At 41.1% G+C, this 18,168-nt stretch overlaps 1 protein-coding gene across 5 annotated transcripts in view; it reads right to left on the bottom strand.

The window, feature by feature from the left end:
• Window positions 1-18,168, bottom strand: part of LIMS1 (LIM zinc finger domain containing 1) — a 152,546-nt gene that overhangs the window by 58,119 nt on the left and 76,259 nt on the right. The window contains exon 1 of one of the 5 annotated variants that reach the window (XM_008008321.3): window positions 7,758-7,952. The exons of the other annotated variants lie outside the window; for them this stretch is intronic. Coding sequence (XP_008006512.1) covers window positions 7,758-7,864 — 107 coding nt within the window. The 5' untranslated portion in view covers window positions 7,865-7,952. Of the gene's footprint in view, window positions 1-7,757; window positions 7,953-18,168 lie in introns of those variants that run through there. 5 annotated transcript variants of the gene reach the window in all.

The raw sequence follows: 18,168 nt of genomic DNA on the forward strand, positions 1-18,168 counted from the left end.
CGAGACCGGCCTGGTCAACATGGTGAAACCCTGTCTCTACTAAAAATACAAAAATTAGCCAGGCGTGGTGGTTCACCTGTAATCCTAGCTACTTGGAAGGCTGAGGTAGAATTGCTTGAACCTGGGAGGCGAAGGCTACAGTGAGCCAAGATGATGCCACTGTGCTCCAGCCTAGGAAACAGAGCAAGACCCCGTCTTTAAAAAAAAAAAAAAATTAATGGACTGAAATGTCTTTTCACATTTTAAAATACATTAAAACATACTCGGCCGGGCGCGGTGGCTCAAGCCTGTAATCCCAGCACTTTGGGAGGCCGAGACGGGCGGATCACGAGGTCAGGAGATCGAGACCATCCTGGCTAACACAGTGAAACCCCGTCTCTACTAAAAAATACAAAAAACTAGCCGGGCGAGGTGGCGGGCGCCTGTAGTCCCAGCTACTCGGGAGGCTGAGGCAGGAGAATGGCGTGAACCCGGGAGGCGGAGCTTGCAGTGAGCTGAGATCCGGCCACTGCACTCCAGCCTGGGCAAAAAAAGAGCCAGACTCCGCCTAAAAAAAAAAAAAAAACATACTCTGCACTCCTCTACCTAGATAACAAGTGCTTTACTTTGGAGGGGTTTGAAAGGAGGTACAGTCACAATCTTGTCTTCAAAATCTCCATTTATGTTATATTCTATTATCTTTTTAATGGCTTTAAGTTTAGTTTGTAAAGAAAAATTCAAATACTGTATTTTGATTTCACTGCCTATTCAATAAGTGATCCAATAAACTGCTTTTATAGCTCATTTCATTTATTTATTGATTCACAAATATTAACTGGAAATCCCTAGTTTAAACTGGTGCTAGTCACTAAGTGACAGCTAGAAATGACTCCTGGCCTCATTTGACAGTGACTGCACATGGATGGTATCTGAGCCATACATACTGAAGAGCTATGGGAGACACCGAAAGACAAGGGAAAAACTGAAAAGAAGTAACTAGCAGGAAAACTAGGAAAAGGCAGGGCTGAGGAGACATGCGAGGAGAAAATTTTAAGAAGAAAGTATTACTGCTGTCAAACCAAGAAGTCAAGGGAAAGTGACCAGAGCTGTGGTGAAGACAGACACACTGAGAAGATGGCCTTATGACCACAAGGGCAGAAACAGGAGCAAGGCACCTGCAAGTTAGGAACACTCAGCAGTGCAGGCAAAGCCCAGTGCTCGGAGAGGCAAGGAAGCACCTCCCTTCAGGGTTCAGAGTGGGCATGGCCCTGCTGACATGCTGGTTTCTGACTTCTGGTGTCCTGAACTCTAAGACAACAAATTTCTGTAGTTTGAAGCTACACAGTTTATGGTACTTGGTGATGACAGCCCTAGGAAACAGATATAAGCATTTAAAAAAAGCTTAAGGAGGTTCATATTTATGTGAAACATATTTAATCATTATTTCTAAAAGATTTTTTTTAAATAAGAAAATATTCATTTCTAAGGTTTGTTTTAGTCACAGAATAGCCACTGGGTAGCACAGACATTGCTGTGTCTCTAAGATATACACATGTAGAATAAATAGTACTGTTTCCTTTTAATAACATCTATCCAAAGTCAGGTAGGTAAAGCACAAGTTTTGGACAACTGTCTTTTCTGACTTTTATAAGTAATTCATACCTGAGACTTCAAGATTTTGTTTGCTTTTTAAAAAACCAATAGGAAAGCAACCAAATTATTAATATTTTGGAATTTAATTGTCACAATAAATAATTTAGATAATTTGATGTGTACTGACAACAAAATTACAGATTGATTCTGTTAAAGTTGAGGTTGGTTCATTCCTAAATGTCTCTTATAGCAGTGCAAAAAAAAAAAAAAAAACCCAGAAAGGGATCATTATTCATTAACTTTTTACTTCTTATCATTCCTTTAACAGACCTGATTTTTAAGCATCAACACTGCTATTTTTAATTTCAGCATAAACTCCCTCTACTATACTCATACATTGCTTAATAAGAAGGATATGATCTGAGAAATGCATTGTCAGGTGATTTAGTCATGTGTAAACATCATAAATATATAAATGTTCACATAAACATACACAACCCTGGACAGTACAGCCTATTACATGCCTAGGCTATGTGGTATATAGCCTGTTGCTCCAAGGCCACAAACCTGTACAGCACAGGACGGTACTGAATACTGTAGGCAACTGTAACACAATGGATTAAGTGTACATATAAAATAGCTAAAAATATTATAGTATAGTAGAGTAAAAATATGGCTTAAAAGATTACAATGGTACATCTGCATAGGGCAACTTCCTTATAATCTTAAGAGACCAATGTCATGTCTGTAGTCTCTCATTGACTGAAACGTTTTAGGCAGCACATGACTATATACAGAAATATTTTAGATGACTGAAAAATATATGTCCCTTCGGAAACTAAGCTTTCCAGAACTACTGAAAGAGAAAAGCAAAATAATCATGATCTATACTCTGGTAGATGCATCCCTCTCTTAGTCTTCTCTCAGCGTGATACTATACATAAATAAAAAGTTAATAATTAAGACTTCAAAAGTAGAGTGTAAAGAGTTTAATGTAGAATAAAAGAGGTACCTTTAGGCCAGTTCAGTTTCTCATTCCTTAACTCATTCAATGAGAAACAGATTATGAACCTCGGTAGGTGCTAGACGCACAGGAAATAGGTAAAGTCTCTCGCCTTGGAGAATCCCCTCTCTATTATATGGGGGAGGGAGGTGAGAGGGGGTGAAGAGGGGACCTGTAAAACCAGTTATTACAATATAAGTATTTGCAGGTTACAATCAAAGATATAGGAGAAAACACTATTAACTTTTAAAAAGCAACACTAGCAAGTGGTTTTTCTCTTTCCTATAGCAAAGAGAAAAATATTTAATTGTCCCATGTGTTTGCTCATTGTTAGGCAGACTAAATGTGCCCTCACTGAACCATCAAATAGTAAGAACAGATAATATCAGATAATAATAGCAAAACTGCAATTTTATCCCTATTGTCTAACAGACTACACTTCTAAAACTAAAATACAAACATAATTTTTCAGTTAAAAGTTAGGCCGAAAAGTGATCGGCGAACTGCAAAAGATGTAAGCAAGAAACACACAGCCCAGGCTGAGCTGCTCCAGCGCTGACTGAACTCGAGGCACTAACTTATTTGAATCAAGGGCACACTGGTTTCATAACGATGACCACCTTTATAGCCTTCAGTTCTTTCTCCCTTAAACGGGATCATGAGAAGGTGTGGGCCCACACACAAAAAAGCCCTTACTTAATGCAGTGCCTGGCCTATCACAGGGGTTCAATTCATGGTAATGTACTAGTCAGGAACATATGATCTGAGTTTTCACTCTCAAACCAAAGCAAGGACATTCCCACCACTTAAAAATGATTTTATATGCTATATCTATAAAAATATGAGCTTGGAAGGTTTATTCTATAACCAGAAAGTAAAGGTTACATTTCTTTGCACTTCCATTCTTGGTTAACATGATCCATCTACTACTTCAAGGTCAACGCCGCAGGAAAGGAGAAAAGGAGATCTAAGAAGCCAAGAGCAACTTCACATTTTCACTTTACTCCTAAACTATTAGGGATACAAATTTCAAACTGCATTTTGTTTTTTTTTTTTTTTTTTCGGATTCACATTCTTTTCAAATGGCTGACGTAGCCCTGATTTTATCCAGGCAAGATAAACCTAACTGGGAGGTGAGGGAGTGAGGAGGGCAGAAGCATGGCAGAAGGAACAGGGAAAAGGGAAAGCTCTAGGAGTTCTTATCTCAGCACTAGACCAGGGTCAGCCCAGGTTTTCTGTGAAGGGCCCGAAGGTAAATAAATTGTTGTCTTTGTGGGCCACATTGGTCTGTGTCACAAAACCACCACAGGCAACACACACAAATAAGCATGGCTGTGTTCCAGTAAAACTTCATTTGTGGACACTGAAATTTGAATTTCATGTATTTCACATGTGAAAAATATTTTTATTATTATTTTCAACCATTCAAAAACATAAAATCCATCCTGAGCTTATAGGCCATACACAAAAGGCAGCAGGCCAGATTTGGCCTGAGGGTCCTAGTTCACCTGCCCCTATATATATTGTTTGTTTGTTTGTTTGTTTGAGACAGAGTCTCACCCTGTAGCCCAAGCTGCAGTGCAACGGCATGACCTCGGCTCACTGCAACCTCTGCTTCCCAGGCTCAAGCAATTCTCGTGCCTTAGCATCCTCAGTAGCTGGGACTATAGGTGTGCACCTCTACACCTGGCTAATTTTTTGTATTTTAGTAGAGATGGGTTTCACCATGTTGCCCAGAGTGGTCTGGAACTCCTGAGCTCAGATGATCCGTCCGCCTTGGCCTCCCGAAGTACTGGGATTACAGGCGTGAGCCACCGTGCCCGGCCCACCCGCCCCATATTTTTATTTATTTATTTATTTATTTAGAGACATAGTCTTGCTCGGTCACCCAGGCTACAGTGCAGTGGCGCAATCTCGGCTTACTGCAACCTCTGTCTCCTGGGTTCAAGCGATTCTCCTGCCTCAGCCTCCACAGCAGCTGCGACTACAGGCGCGTGCCATCAAGCCCAGCTAATTTTTGTATTTTCAGTAGAGATGGGGTTTCATTATGTTGGCCAGACTGGTCTTGAACTTCTGACCTCAAGTGATCCACCTGCACTGGCCTCTCAAAGTGCTGGGATTATAGGCGTGAGCCACTGCATCCAGCCACCAGCCCCTATATAAGCTGTTTTGAATCCAACCAGGAGAAACTTGAATTTTGCACTGTTTCTAATCAGTTATTTATAGATCCCTTCCATCTGAGGCAGACAAAAAGTGACTTTGAGAATTTTTAAAGGGCAGGAATTTCTCAGGTGTGTTTGTCATTCAGGTATCCTCAAAAAACAACTATGTTTGACTACAACATAATTTAAAAGATAGAACAGCTAAAGGAGTAAGTATATGTATGTGGGTTTATCTTAGATGTTATTTTGGGACACCAAAAACTTAAGGGAAAAAAGGGTCAATGCCTTGTGAAGGTCTGGGGCTTCCGACCCACTGGAACGAGCATGTCACTTGTGTCACTTAACTGTAAACCCCAAACACAGTGGGCAATGCTCCACTGTACAAAGTATGTGAATAAAGTCAGCTTCACGTCATATTTAATGTTTTAAAACAAAAGTCTAGGGAGCCCAGTGTTTGTCATGCCACCTTTTACCTGCTTCAGTTTTGAACAATTTCAAGTTTGAAGCCGGAACTATTTTCATGTGTATTATAGTGCTCTTTAAGCACCTGCCTCGTACGTTTCAGAGCGCAGCCTTTTATTTAAACTTTAAGAGAAAAAAATGTTTTCTGGCAGTGGCCATGGCCAATTTTAGTCTCTGAAAGTTCTGTTAAGAGTCCACAAACATAACAAGAAATGAACACGTGAGTAAGAAGGAATGAGAGTTGCAATGGGTCTTATGCAATACTTGCGACAGAATAAAAGATGTTTGATAGCCCATGTATTCAAAATCAAATAACTGCTCATGGAGAGAAAATCTGGGGTCATATTCAATATGCACAAACCTAGGTGGGTGTTCCTGTGGCGAGGCCTGTGTCTTATTCATCACTGTATCTTTACTTTGCAAACAGTAGGCACTCAATAAAAATTAAACAATGAACTAACTGTATGGCACTATTCGCAAGATAACAATGCCACCCACCTCACTGAATTGGTAGTTTGAATTCTGTAAGAGAGTGAATAATGTTCAATAATATTTTTATCCTTATTTTTATCCTCATTAAAAAAAAATAAACCAAGGCTTAAAAAGATTATATAACTTGTCCAGCTGAGTGACACTGAAACTTCGGTGTACCTAACTTCAAAGTCCTTACTCTCTCTGATTCCTATTAGCTCAGAAATCTCATTTAATCCTGAAAACAGGCTTAGTATAACTAGGGTAAAAAAAAAAATTACCTTTCTAAGCTGATTTAAAAAAAAATCCAGGGATAAACAGACAATGGTTTACCTTTCTTGGCTAACCTATGCTTCTAAATAAGGAAAATGATCATTTTCTCTACATTAAGGGACAAAAGTGGCAGAAATACAAGTCCCTTCCATCACCAGATACCTGCATCACCAGAATGGGTGACAAAATATTTCTCTTTAAATATTTCTCTTTAAACAATTAGGCAATACTTAAGAATTACTCTTCCTCTTTTAATTCTAAGCAAAACAAAAACAAAAACAAAAACAACTAGTTGTTTGAAAGAACATTGTAACTATGTAAATATATGTAAATAACTACCTCCTTGGCATACACGTTATTTTATTCATGGGTACTTTGGCTATTGTCTGAAAATAAAGAAAAGGTTGGTTTAGAATATTACTTCATATAACTTAATTTTTTTAAAAAAGGAAATTCCTCCAAACCCCGAAATCTGAAATTAAAACTGTTTTTGATAGATAACTTCACTCTTGGATCCATTGTAGACTGGAGTCTACCAATAAATGTTGGTTTCAGAGGTCACTTCCAATTGTCTCTCTGGTTAGCAATATAGAGCTCAATATTTTCACCAACCTCACATATAAAATTCATAACAATTTAAACTCTGAGACTTTTAAATTGTTTAATCCCGTCAATTCAAAGTTAATACATTAAATGTAGCTAAGAGACACCTGACATAGTAGGCAATAAACTCTAATAATGTTAGTGTCAATAATAGTCCTTTAATGTTACCCTCTTCAAAAACTGATGAGTCAACAATTTTAAAATAAATATTTCTTTAGCAAATTACAGTTCCTGTAGTATAGCTGTCTATGACAAATACAAATTTAATAGACAATTTTTAAGCTTGTCAATCTGTCCTTGCTACATATAAATAGATAATTTAAAATAAGCTCTGGAAGTGAGTGTAGGAAAAAGAACAACGGTACACAAAGTATAGATAATCTTCCCGCCATCTAATTAGTATATTCACACACTTAAATCAAGACCTCCAAATTAAAGTACTAAACAGTAAATGTAACGTAAAAAAAGGAAGTCTCTCTTTACTGCAGCCTTCTGGCATCAGTAAAACAGGAACATCCTAGGAACAGAGAAAATCTAAACCCTTCAGTTAACGCGGGATTTTCACACATAGGCTTAATGTTGTAGAGGCTTTCAGAACCTCACATCTAAAATAAATTTTCAGTAGTTGCAACACAAAACTAAAATTGTGCTGTTTTAGGGAAATTCAGTTTGAAAGCCAAGAACTCTAACCTTTTTAGCTAAAAAGGTTTCCAGATTTCTGATGTCCTTCCTTCCTAGGCTACATTCAATAGTTCCACTGCATTCCTTTGTCACACCATTTCAGCACCAATCCCTATGACAGCCCTCCCCCAACCCCAAACCGCCACAAGCTACCCCCTTCATCAAAACGCAGACAAAAACATGTTCCGATCAGCCAAAGGAAACTCTCTTTAAAACAAGGGGAAACATTAATCGTTTTCAACTTAAAATATTATTCTGGTGAGTATATAATTTTTAAAGACATAACAACACTGCAGGTTTGGAGAAGAGGTAAAACAACTTAAAGGATTTGTGAAGAAATGGGCAAGTGTTCTGGTTTTGCACAGTTCCAATCAGTACAATCTTAATATTGTGTTCAGTCTTTAATTACAGACTAGAAGGTTACTTTTCAATGAGTACTTCCCAGTGCTGCATCCACTTAGGCATGTATCCCCACTGCACTTACTAGATTAGATGCCTTGACCTTTAGCCAACCATGACTTTGCACTCACCTTAGCTCTTCCTCCGGTAATCCATTTACTCTCAAACTATCGGGACGATCTCGTCTCCTCCTGTAGAGACCTGAATGTGAAAGCTCTTTAAGCTGTAATGCAGTCATACTTCTCTCCACACATCAATTGCTGACACTTTAAGCATTTATGCTCAGCAGTGTGGCTGCCAGGGGAAAGCAATGTCCCTTGCCGAGGGACCTCAGCACACCTGACTCAGCCTTAGAAACCTCCAGGCAGGCCAGGCTGCTGAAGCACAGCTTCCTGTTTCTCACTGGTTGGTACACACCCTCCTTAGCAAGGCACAACTTGCCTTATCTCTGGGCCTTGCACCTTGGGAAGGGGGGAGTCAGTGACCAAGAAGGCAGGTTACTTACTTGTTTATTAATAAGAAAAATTTAATTGTTATGAATAATCACACCAATTCCTTTATAAACCTTTGCCAGGACCACTCTGAACTAAAATTGGGCTAAAAAGCTCCAGTAAGGTAGTCACTAAAGAAGGGTCCTGCTGTTTTATTTGTCAGGAAATCCATTAACACTTCACAGGCAGTTGTCAGTTTAAAGAACTGCCTGGTTACAGTGAGCTCTTAGGGACAATTCTTAAAAAGGAGAGGAGGGGCAGAATTCTAAAGGGAAGCAGTCCAATTCCTCCCCCTTACCACTCTACTCCAAATCCTCTTCAGAAGGGAAGGAAGTATCTTTGGTCCACCCACCCCTCATTAAATATTACTAAAAAATTCATAACTGAAAGGAAGACGGTTTCTTCCTTCATTCAGTGATTTTCCGAATCTGTAATTACCAGCTGTGAATAATGCCCTCTTGTAGTGCAGGCCACCCCGGTTGATACAATGCTGTTGCCTTTAAGGTGTAATGGGTCCTATGTACCCTGTATTTATCTGTACATCTGACCTTGGAAAGTGACAATGTTAGGAAGGTTTTGGGTGTGGGGATGTGGACAATAGAGGGCATGTTTGGGGCAAGTGTCATCCAGCTCAAAGTGATGCTACCCCACAGCAGGCACAGTGCGGCCCTCCAATCCACTTCAGTCCCGTTGGGAACACAGGACCACACCACAAACACAGGCAACCTCCCAGCGAGCTCTTAGCCAGTAGTATGACTGCATGGTTCTAGGAATTTCTCTCTGGGCAATCTATGCCAGCCTCTTTTCCTTTAGCATCTTCTCGACAAGAGCACACAGAAATGGGTCTGATACTATTTTTATACCAAGAGTTAGAGAGTTAATATATTCCCATCTTTGAGAGAATCTGCACTATACATACAAAAATGAAGGCAACCCACAGGAAAGGGAAGTCTACATCTTATTCCTTCACTCAGGACATAGATGCTAGTTCCCCTGAGGGCTTCCATTTGTTACGCTAGGTCCATGGCCCCAGGAAAAACAAGTGACTTTTCATAATTGTCATCCAAACACAGCATATGCTTTTAAAGATGCAGGGACAAAATTTACCATTTTTGTCACTGCACTAGATTTAATGAGTAATGAAACACGTTTTAAAAAATCAGTTGACAGTTATATCTATCTCTGGAATGGCACACAAAAAACTGGTAATACTGGCAGCTTCTGAGAAACCTGGGGGGACAGGAGCAGAAGGAAGCGTTTCCACTGCATACCACTCTACACCTTCTGAACTCTGAATATATTGCCACTCAAAACCAAATAGAATTTAGAAGATTTAAATACCAAACAACTTAGTCTACAGTAATAGAAACATTTTAATTTAGAACTCCTAAAGTATCCAATTTTTTTTTTTTTTTGAGACAGAGTCTCCCTCTGTCACCCAGGCTAAAGTGCAGCGGCACAATCTCGGCTCACTGCAACCTCCGCCTCCCAGGTTCAAGTGATTCTCGTGCCTCAGCTTCCCCAGTAGCTGGGATTACAAGTTTGTGCCACCATGCCCAGCTAATTTTTGTATATTTTGTAGAGATGGGGTTTTGCCATGTTGGCCAGGCTAGTCTCGAACTCCTGGCCTCAAGTGATCCACCCGCCTCGGCCTCCCAAATTGCTGGGATTACGGGCATGTGCCACCGTGCCTAGCCTTCGTTTTTAAAAATCAAGACAAGTTAAAAAAAAAACAAAAAAACAAATAACCACTAATCTTCCTTGTTTCCCCCTCACCATCAACACAGACTAGATGCCTAATGAATAAAACATAAATCAGTTGTATATTTGTTGCAAATACAGAAATCCCAACATTAAATATGACTTGTCTCCATAGGAAATGTAAATAACTGCTTTATTTTTAAAAGAGTTTTTAAAAATTAATGCAGCTTGCTGACAAGGGAAAAGAACTTGGTGACTACTAAAGGTTAACCAGACAGGAAACACCTAACTGTGTAGGATGAATCCTGTATTTGATGAGACTAGTGTTCAAAGGATGTGCAGGGGTGGGACAGGGCGGGGAAGAGCGGTAACAGGGACAGTTAGTTACCAAGCCATAAAACAAACGAGCTGAAACAATTCTTGCCCTCTGACTTTTAAAATGGCTGTACTGACAAACAGGAACTTCAGCAAATCAATGCTTATGTTCTGATGAAACTGCCACAACTGAGTAAAATTAAATTTTGGGCCTTTGGGGAAGGCCCTTTTAACCAGGATCTTTTTTTTTTTTTTTTTGAGAAGGAGTCTTGCTCTGTGGCCAGGCTGGAGTGCTGTGGCGCAATCTCAGCTCACTGCAACCTCCGCCTCCTGGGTTCAAGCGATTCCCCTGCCTCAGCCTCCCAAGTAGCTGGGATTACAGGCAAGCGCCACCCCGCCACCATGCCGGGCTAATTTTTTGTATTTTAGTAGAGATGGGGTTTCACCATGTTGGCCAAGACGGTCTCGATTTCCTGCCCTCGTGATCCGCCCGCCTCAGCCTCCCAAAGGGCTGGGATTACAGGCGTGAGCCACCGTGCCCGGCCTAACCAGGATGTTTTCACTGAAGACAGAGACAGAGAGAGAGAACGGCTTTCCCTCCCCAGCACCCTTCAGACAGCAGCACATCAGCACAGGGAAGGGGGGCAGATGCACAAACACCCAGCACACACAGCAGGGCCGTGACAGAGGGAGGAGGAGTCCCCATCTATTTATCCTTTCAAATGTACTTTCCCATGGAAATGGAATTATTAATTATGCCTGAATTCTCAGATCAGGCCAATTTAAAAGGCTTTTAAATTTCAAATAACTGTCTTAGCATGATTTTGACAGCACAAAGGGAGGCCTGTATAAATGCATTTTCTGTGGGTTTCCATATAGATATATTTTTCATTTTAGCACTCTAAAAAAATCTTTGAAGGTCAGTCCAGACTCTCATTCAATGTAGAATTCCCCACCGTCATTTTCCCCATGGCCTCATCCCCATACAATATCTACGACCTGGGATTTTGTCTCTTCATGGACACCTGCAGTGATGGGGAACTCACTACCTCATAAAACTCCTGGGGCTTTCCCCCATATGCCCAGTGGTTGCCAAGGAACAACAGTTCACAAGAACTGTGAATAAGACAAATTTGCCTTAACAACTGGTCTGGTCTTTGAACCTCATTACAACTTTTTGTCCTTTTTTCCGAACTGTCGGGTTCTCCTCGAATCTGTACTTTGACTCTAGCAGATCTCACGTCCCCATCCCAGCTGAGAGGACTGGACTCCAGGAGTTCCCTGGATAGACTGTGCTTCCTCTCACTTTCTAGCCTTTGCACATACGGCTTGGTAAGACTGGAAGAAAGATCACTGGCAGGACTAGCTCCTGATCATCCCACTAGGACTCACTGCAAGGATCATCTCTTCCAAGAAACCTTTCTAAACCCCATACCCAACTTACCACTGCATCTGTAGGGCCAGGGACATGGAAGACAGTCATGTTTGTTAAATAAGCTTTATGCTTTAGTTGTTCAACCAATTAATTTTGAGAGCCTAATCATTTTACAATGTTTTGAAGCTTTTTCATTTCTGCATGTAATACTCAATGTTACCTAAATGAGATTTTAAAAGACACACTCGTTCTACGGTTTTGGAAAAATTTACTTTCTTGGTGAGACTAAAACTCTGAAGCTTTCATATTTGTGGGGTTGAACAGTACCTTCCACAAGTATAAACATTTTCCATTTGTGATAAGAATAAAAAATTAGCCTGGATTTTTGCCTAAACTTGTCACAGTCCAGCTTTTAGCACCCTGTTGCAATTAAGCCCTTCAGATATAAGAGGGTAAAGAAACCTAATTAAACATCAAGCCATTTGTTAAATATGATCATTAATGTTACTGAATCATCAATTATTTCTCGTATACAGAGTTAAGAAAGCTGCAAGCTGGTTTCCATGGCTAACTGGGGCTCACTGCCAGTACACTAGGTACTAATGGCTTGTTAACTGGTCGAGCAGCTGTACATTTCCAGGCCATTAATTTCCTTTTGCGACATAAAAGAAGAATTTTATGTTTTGCAGCTAACTTTGAACTTGATGGAAAGGAATCATTTTTAGTTTATGCTTTATCTCATAAATAATCATTTACAGGGAAAATCAAATTTTATCTAATAAAGCAATATCCATCCATACTATGTCCAACACACATTCATCTGGCAAACATTTATTTGCCAGCCAAGCCGTCTTCCTAAATGAGGCCCTCAAGAGTGCTCTAGGCTATACATTTGAAGGAAGAACAGTGCTATATATCTGCTGCAGAAAAGGGTTCAATGATGTACCATTGTGAGTAGGCTCAAGGTCAAGCTAACTGGAGCAGAGAGTATGAGAAGGCAGAAGCAACTGTCCACAAAAACTGTTCACTGTGCGGAAAAAAAATCTCCAAAATATGGTCCCACTCACAAGCAGGTAATATTGCAACTGTCTATAAGCCCCTCTGAACTTTCTCCTTAATCAGGCTTCCTGGACCTCTGCCACATCTAAGTGGATAGGCTAAGCTGTCATTAAAGCTCATGTGAAGCCAGTGTGGTGGCTCACACCTGGAATCCCAGCCCAGGAGTTTGAGACCAGCCTGGGCAACACAGTGAGACCTCATCTTTACAATACAAAATGAGCTGGGCGTGGTGGCGAGTGCCTGTAGCCCCAACTATTAGGGAGGCTGAGATGGGGGGGATCATGATCACTTGAGCCTGGGAGGTCGAGGCAGGAATGAGCTATGGTCATACCACTGCGCTCCAGCCTGGGTGACAGAGTAAGACCCCTATATACCAAAAAAAAAAAAAAAAAAAAAAAAAAGCCATGAAAACCTGCCTGTGTCATTCTCATTCAGCAGCCTCTTCCACAACCAGTAACATGGGGTCATCAACAGTTTTCAATTTAGACCATTAACAAATGTTCTCAAAAGCCACTGATACAAAACGGCAAATTTTCCGGGTATAATTCCGGGTATATTCCCAAATAATTTAGAATGAAATTCTAAGTAACCTATCCAATCCCACACTTTCGAGGGGCCAAGGGAGAGTACAAGGTATGTTAGTGGAAGGATACAAGAGAGGACCAGTAGACATTTAGCTGACAGATCCACATTTGGAAACTTCCTTGCTGTGACTACCTTGTAAGTACACAGGAAGTCATTTAACTACCACAGTCCTCCATTGTTCCATTTGGAACAGAAGTGACTGAATTAGGTGACCTCCATGGTCTTCTCTGTAGGCAAACATTACTTGATTTTCCAGACAGGATCTGTGCAACGTGACTCCCTGACTGAGCACAATTTTCTCCTTCGTCATTTAGTCAGAAATCTCATTCCTGAATAAAGTAGGCACACGTGGGCAGGCTCTGCACATTCAGCAATTCAACAGACATTTCCCAAAGGCCTCAGCGTGCCAGGCCTTTGGGGTGTGGAAAAGAACCCTGAGCAGCCTCTGGGCTCCCCAGATCCTTCTCCATGAACACCTTTTCTTTGGTCACAAAGCTGCTTGAGGATAAGAGCTCTAGAGTAGATAAAGGACCACAAAAAGGCATGCTGATCACCCTAGACCCAACATACACCCGACCCTGCCCAAAGAGAACAGAGGATCCTCCTCAACAGAGCACTGACCTTTCAGGGAAGGAACACAGACAAAAGCTTGCAGCGGGACTGCACTTTTCTTTTCTGAGGGCAAAATATAGGGTATCTCACTAAATGTAGTACACTTGCTTCTGGAAAACTACAAATAAAGCTAAAACTTTAGCACATAGATTAATTTTTCTTTCCCTAAATGAACTTGTTTTTAAAAGGAATTCTAGTGGTACTCTTCACAAATGAGAGCTTTTCTACAATCCAGATTTTCCCATAATTTGACTTAAAACAAGATACATATTAATGTATTGAAATAACTTTTTAGATATTGTTTCTATCCATTCTGCCTGTCCACCACTATACATAGGACTACACGCTATAGATTCTAGTGTATCTATATCTGCTTAGCATATTTCTAAACCAAACTGTCATTACAAAAAAATCCAATAGGTGAAATACTTCTTTGTGAGAGGAGAAATGTAACAGTTCCTTGCAAGCTAACAGTTCCGATATTCTGAAGACCAGAAAGAACAAAAACGGTTCTTCTCCCTACCCTGGAATTCAAGGGGTGTGTCTTAAAAAATAAACCACAATTCTTGCCCCACCCAGTATAGGTTCATGACTATAGCCAATACTGTCAACACATTGGCTTTCACTTCAAAATTGTTTTTACCAGGTTATCAAAATACTTCCCAGATTTTATGTGAAGCCTAATCTTAAAGGCAACAACACACATAACAAGTTGTATGGACACATTTCTGATATCTGTATTATCCCTTTATTTACTGTTATTTTTTCCTAACTCAGATATAAAAGTTCAATTCAATGATACAAATATAATTTAGAAATTGAAGGATATCTAGCACTAAAGACAAAAGTTTTTCAAAAACTTGTATTTCCTATATAGTGTTACTATGCCAGAGTGATTGATGGCAACTGAAAACGATGATGTAAACATGTATTTGGCATAAAAAGGTGTGTTCATGATCTACCATTGAGTGAAAAAAAAGACCACAGGATACAAGCTATGAGATTCCATTCCACATGAAAAGACCACATATGTATGTATCATGTAAATACGTCTGGCTCATGCTGTACTTCACCAGGTCTGTTTGTTGCTATGTCCACGAAAGAATGTGGGGAGAAACGTTAGCAGGGTCGGTGCTCCAGCCTCCCTCCCTGGCCCTCTGTGTCCAGTCTGCCCTTCTCCCCTCCCTTCCTACACATCTCTGTGTCCACTCTCCTTGCTCTTCTCTCTGTCACCACCCTGGCTAGCTCAAGCTGCTGTCTGTTCCCTGGACTGCCATGTGGCTCTGCACAGCTCTGCTGGTCCTCACCCTGGGGCCTCTGCTACTTCAGAGAGAGGAGTCCTCAGCAAACAGATGGGGTCTTGTCAGTACCCTGCTTAAGACACGGGCTGCCCTTGGCTCTGAGGGTGAAGAACACTAGACCCTTCGAAACATGCCACCTCCCGTGTCTCTTGTCTCATTTCACCTCCCAGCCTTCCCCTCAGCCACAGGGTCAGGCCCTCTTGCTTTTGAGCCTGGTTTCTTGGATGAGATCCAGTGTTTCTGTCTCAGGAAGCTTGCCCCTGCTGTCCTGCTCGCCTCCCTGCTTTCAGCATCCACTCTGCACCCTACCTTCTACCACTTGACATGTTTTACATTACATATTCATTTGTGTGATTATATGGTTGATACCAGTGTCCCCTACTCGACTGCAGGCTCCACGAGGCCACTGAGTCTCTGCTGCTAAGAGCAGACCCCAGCCTAGGTTAGACGCTCACTAAAGGTTTGTGAGGGCCACAGCTGGGTTGGGGGCACACCAGGCACCCTTCTGTGTTGCCTCTTATACTTGGCTGATGACACACCCTCCGCATGTGACTTTTGCTGTTTTCTTATCCACTTTAAACCTGTGTTTCCAGTTTGGAAGGCCCGTGCCTCTGCCAGTCTCATCCCCTTGACAGGTCCTCACCATGCTCAGACATCTCCACGTGAACTGCCCTGCGCTTGTTCTCTCACCACCCAGACCCTGCCTAGGCTTCCAGCCCCTGCCAACCAGAGATGTCTTGGTAGGCACTCTCCCAGATGCTGGGGAGGGTGTGGACACATTATGTTGCCTTAATCTTGTCCACAGAAAGGTAAGCGTTTTAAACCTACTTTGACTCTAATAATAAAGACTTTTATGAGTTTACAAAAGAAAAAAGCTAGGACACAAAAATGTTTGCTTTTCAACTATCGCAAGGACAAAAAACCAAACACTGCATGTTTGCACTCATAGGTGGTAACTGAACAGTAAGAACCCTTGGACACAGGAAAGGGAACATCACACACTGGGGTCTGTTGTAAGGAGGGGGGAGGGGAGAGGGATAGCATTAGGAGATATACCTAATGTAAATGACAAGTTAATGGGTGCAGCACACCAACAGGGCACATGTATACATATGTAACAAACCTGCACATGCACCCTACAACTTAAAGAATAATAATTTTTAAAAAGTTTGCTTCTCACTATTATAAAGCTCAGTCTCTCAACTATTTATGTAACATAATTATTACTAACAACTGAGGTTAGAGTACCTACCCAGCACACTATGCGTTGTTAACCTCCATCTCAACTCTGTGAGGTATGTATCACTATTATTCCCATTTACAGATGGGAAAACTGAGTCTTCAAGCAGTTAAATGACTTGACCGAACAACATAACCAATAAGAAAGAGAGTATGGATCCAACCCAAGTCGATTTGACTCAAACATTCCTGTTTCAGTCATTAAACTGCACTGTCCCAGGGCCTAAAACATTCTCCCCCACAGACCATCACGAGGTCAAGTCTGAACGAGCATTGCCTCTCAACAAGACAACCTCATCACGGAAGCTTCTGGGAAACGGGGTGCATGACAGGCGCAGGAGCTGCAGCGCAAGCCCCAGACTGTAAACACAGACTAGAAACCACCCAGACACCTCGGCCAGCCCACACCTTCCCTCCCTCCAAATGACCCAGACCTAGTCCACGTGAATACTGCGAATGGTCGGTTTGAGGGTTCTGAAAGGAGCCTTGTGGGGTGCTCAGGTGCAGTCCCCACTCATATGTGTGTTCCTTTTCAGCTGGTTTTCTCCTGCAGGTTTGGAGGCAAAAGCTAGTGAAAGAAAGTGACCTTCTATGTAACTGAATTCCTAGATTCCTTAGGAGTCTTTAGGTCCAAATTACCCAAACTACTTTATTTCCTTTTAGAGTACATGGAATTATTCAATGTTTCCAACAGTTCTGGGAAAAAAAAAAAAAAAAAGGCAGATTCTAACAGGTTTTCTTCATCATAGCAACTATGCTGAAACCAAGGGTACTGTTGAACAGCAACAGGCACTAGAAGCAACACAAACAGCAACCTTCAGGAGGGCGTGGGTGTATGAAGAGGCACTGATGATGTGTGACCACACTGATTTCGGTTCCTCTGAGAACACTTCATACCACAAACACACTTTAGAGCTCAAGCCAGTCAAGCAACCACTTGCTCCTACTGCTTCATGCAAACGAAGTCTGGTGAAGAAGGGGATTCTAATTCGAAAACACAAATCAAACCAGTCACTCTGTGAGACTAATAAAAGAAAGGCCTGCAGTTTTAATCCTCCAATCCTGATCTCAAGAACTCCTGCCAAGAGAAAAAACTCACTCTTAGGGCATCACACACACACGCATATATATATTTATACAACATGTAAATACAATAATATTATATATAAATATATGTACACATATTTATATATGTTTATGTACATATATATTTATATATAAAAATATTTACGTATATTTATATATATATTAGATCACAGTTCACAGCAACCTCCGCCTCCACAGCTCAGCAATCCTCCCGCCTCAGCCTCCTGAGTAGCTGAGACTATAGGCTCATGCCACCACGCCCAGCTAATTTCTGTACTTTTGTAGAGACAGGGTTTCGCCATGTTGCCCAGGCTGGTCTCGAATTCCTGAGCTCAAGCGAACCCCACGTCCTGGCCTCCCACAGAGCTGGGATTACAGGTGTGAGCTACTGCACCCAGCCTAGAGACAATATTTTTGATTGATCAAAACATACTAGGGAACTATGTTCTACTGAATAAAAATTCCCAAAATAGAAGTGAACTACCTCAAAATGTAGTGAGACCACTATATAGAACCAAAGCAAATGCACTATTTCTAAGGCAAGTGAAAAAAAACATCGATACATTATTTTTTAAATAATAGTGAGCCTCGGGGAAGACCCAGTTTCTTCCCCGGGGTTCGGTATGATTTAGGAACTAGCACCTTGGTCAAGAGCCAGGTGTATTGAGTGCTTCTTATGTGCCCAGAACTGTGATAAGCACTTTGCATACACTTACCAAATTTATTTTTTTACAATAATCCAATGAAACAGTACTATTATTATTCCCATTTCAAAGGT

This window comes from Chlorocebus sabaeus, chromosome 14 (genome assembly GCF_047675955.1).
Source record: "Chlorocebus sabaeus isolate Y175 chromosome 14, mChlSab1.0.hap1, whole genome shotgun sequence".
NCBI classification, from domain to species: Eukaryota; Metazoa; Chordata; class Mammalia; order Primates; family Cercopithecidae; genus Chlorocebus; species Chlorocebus sabaeus.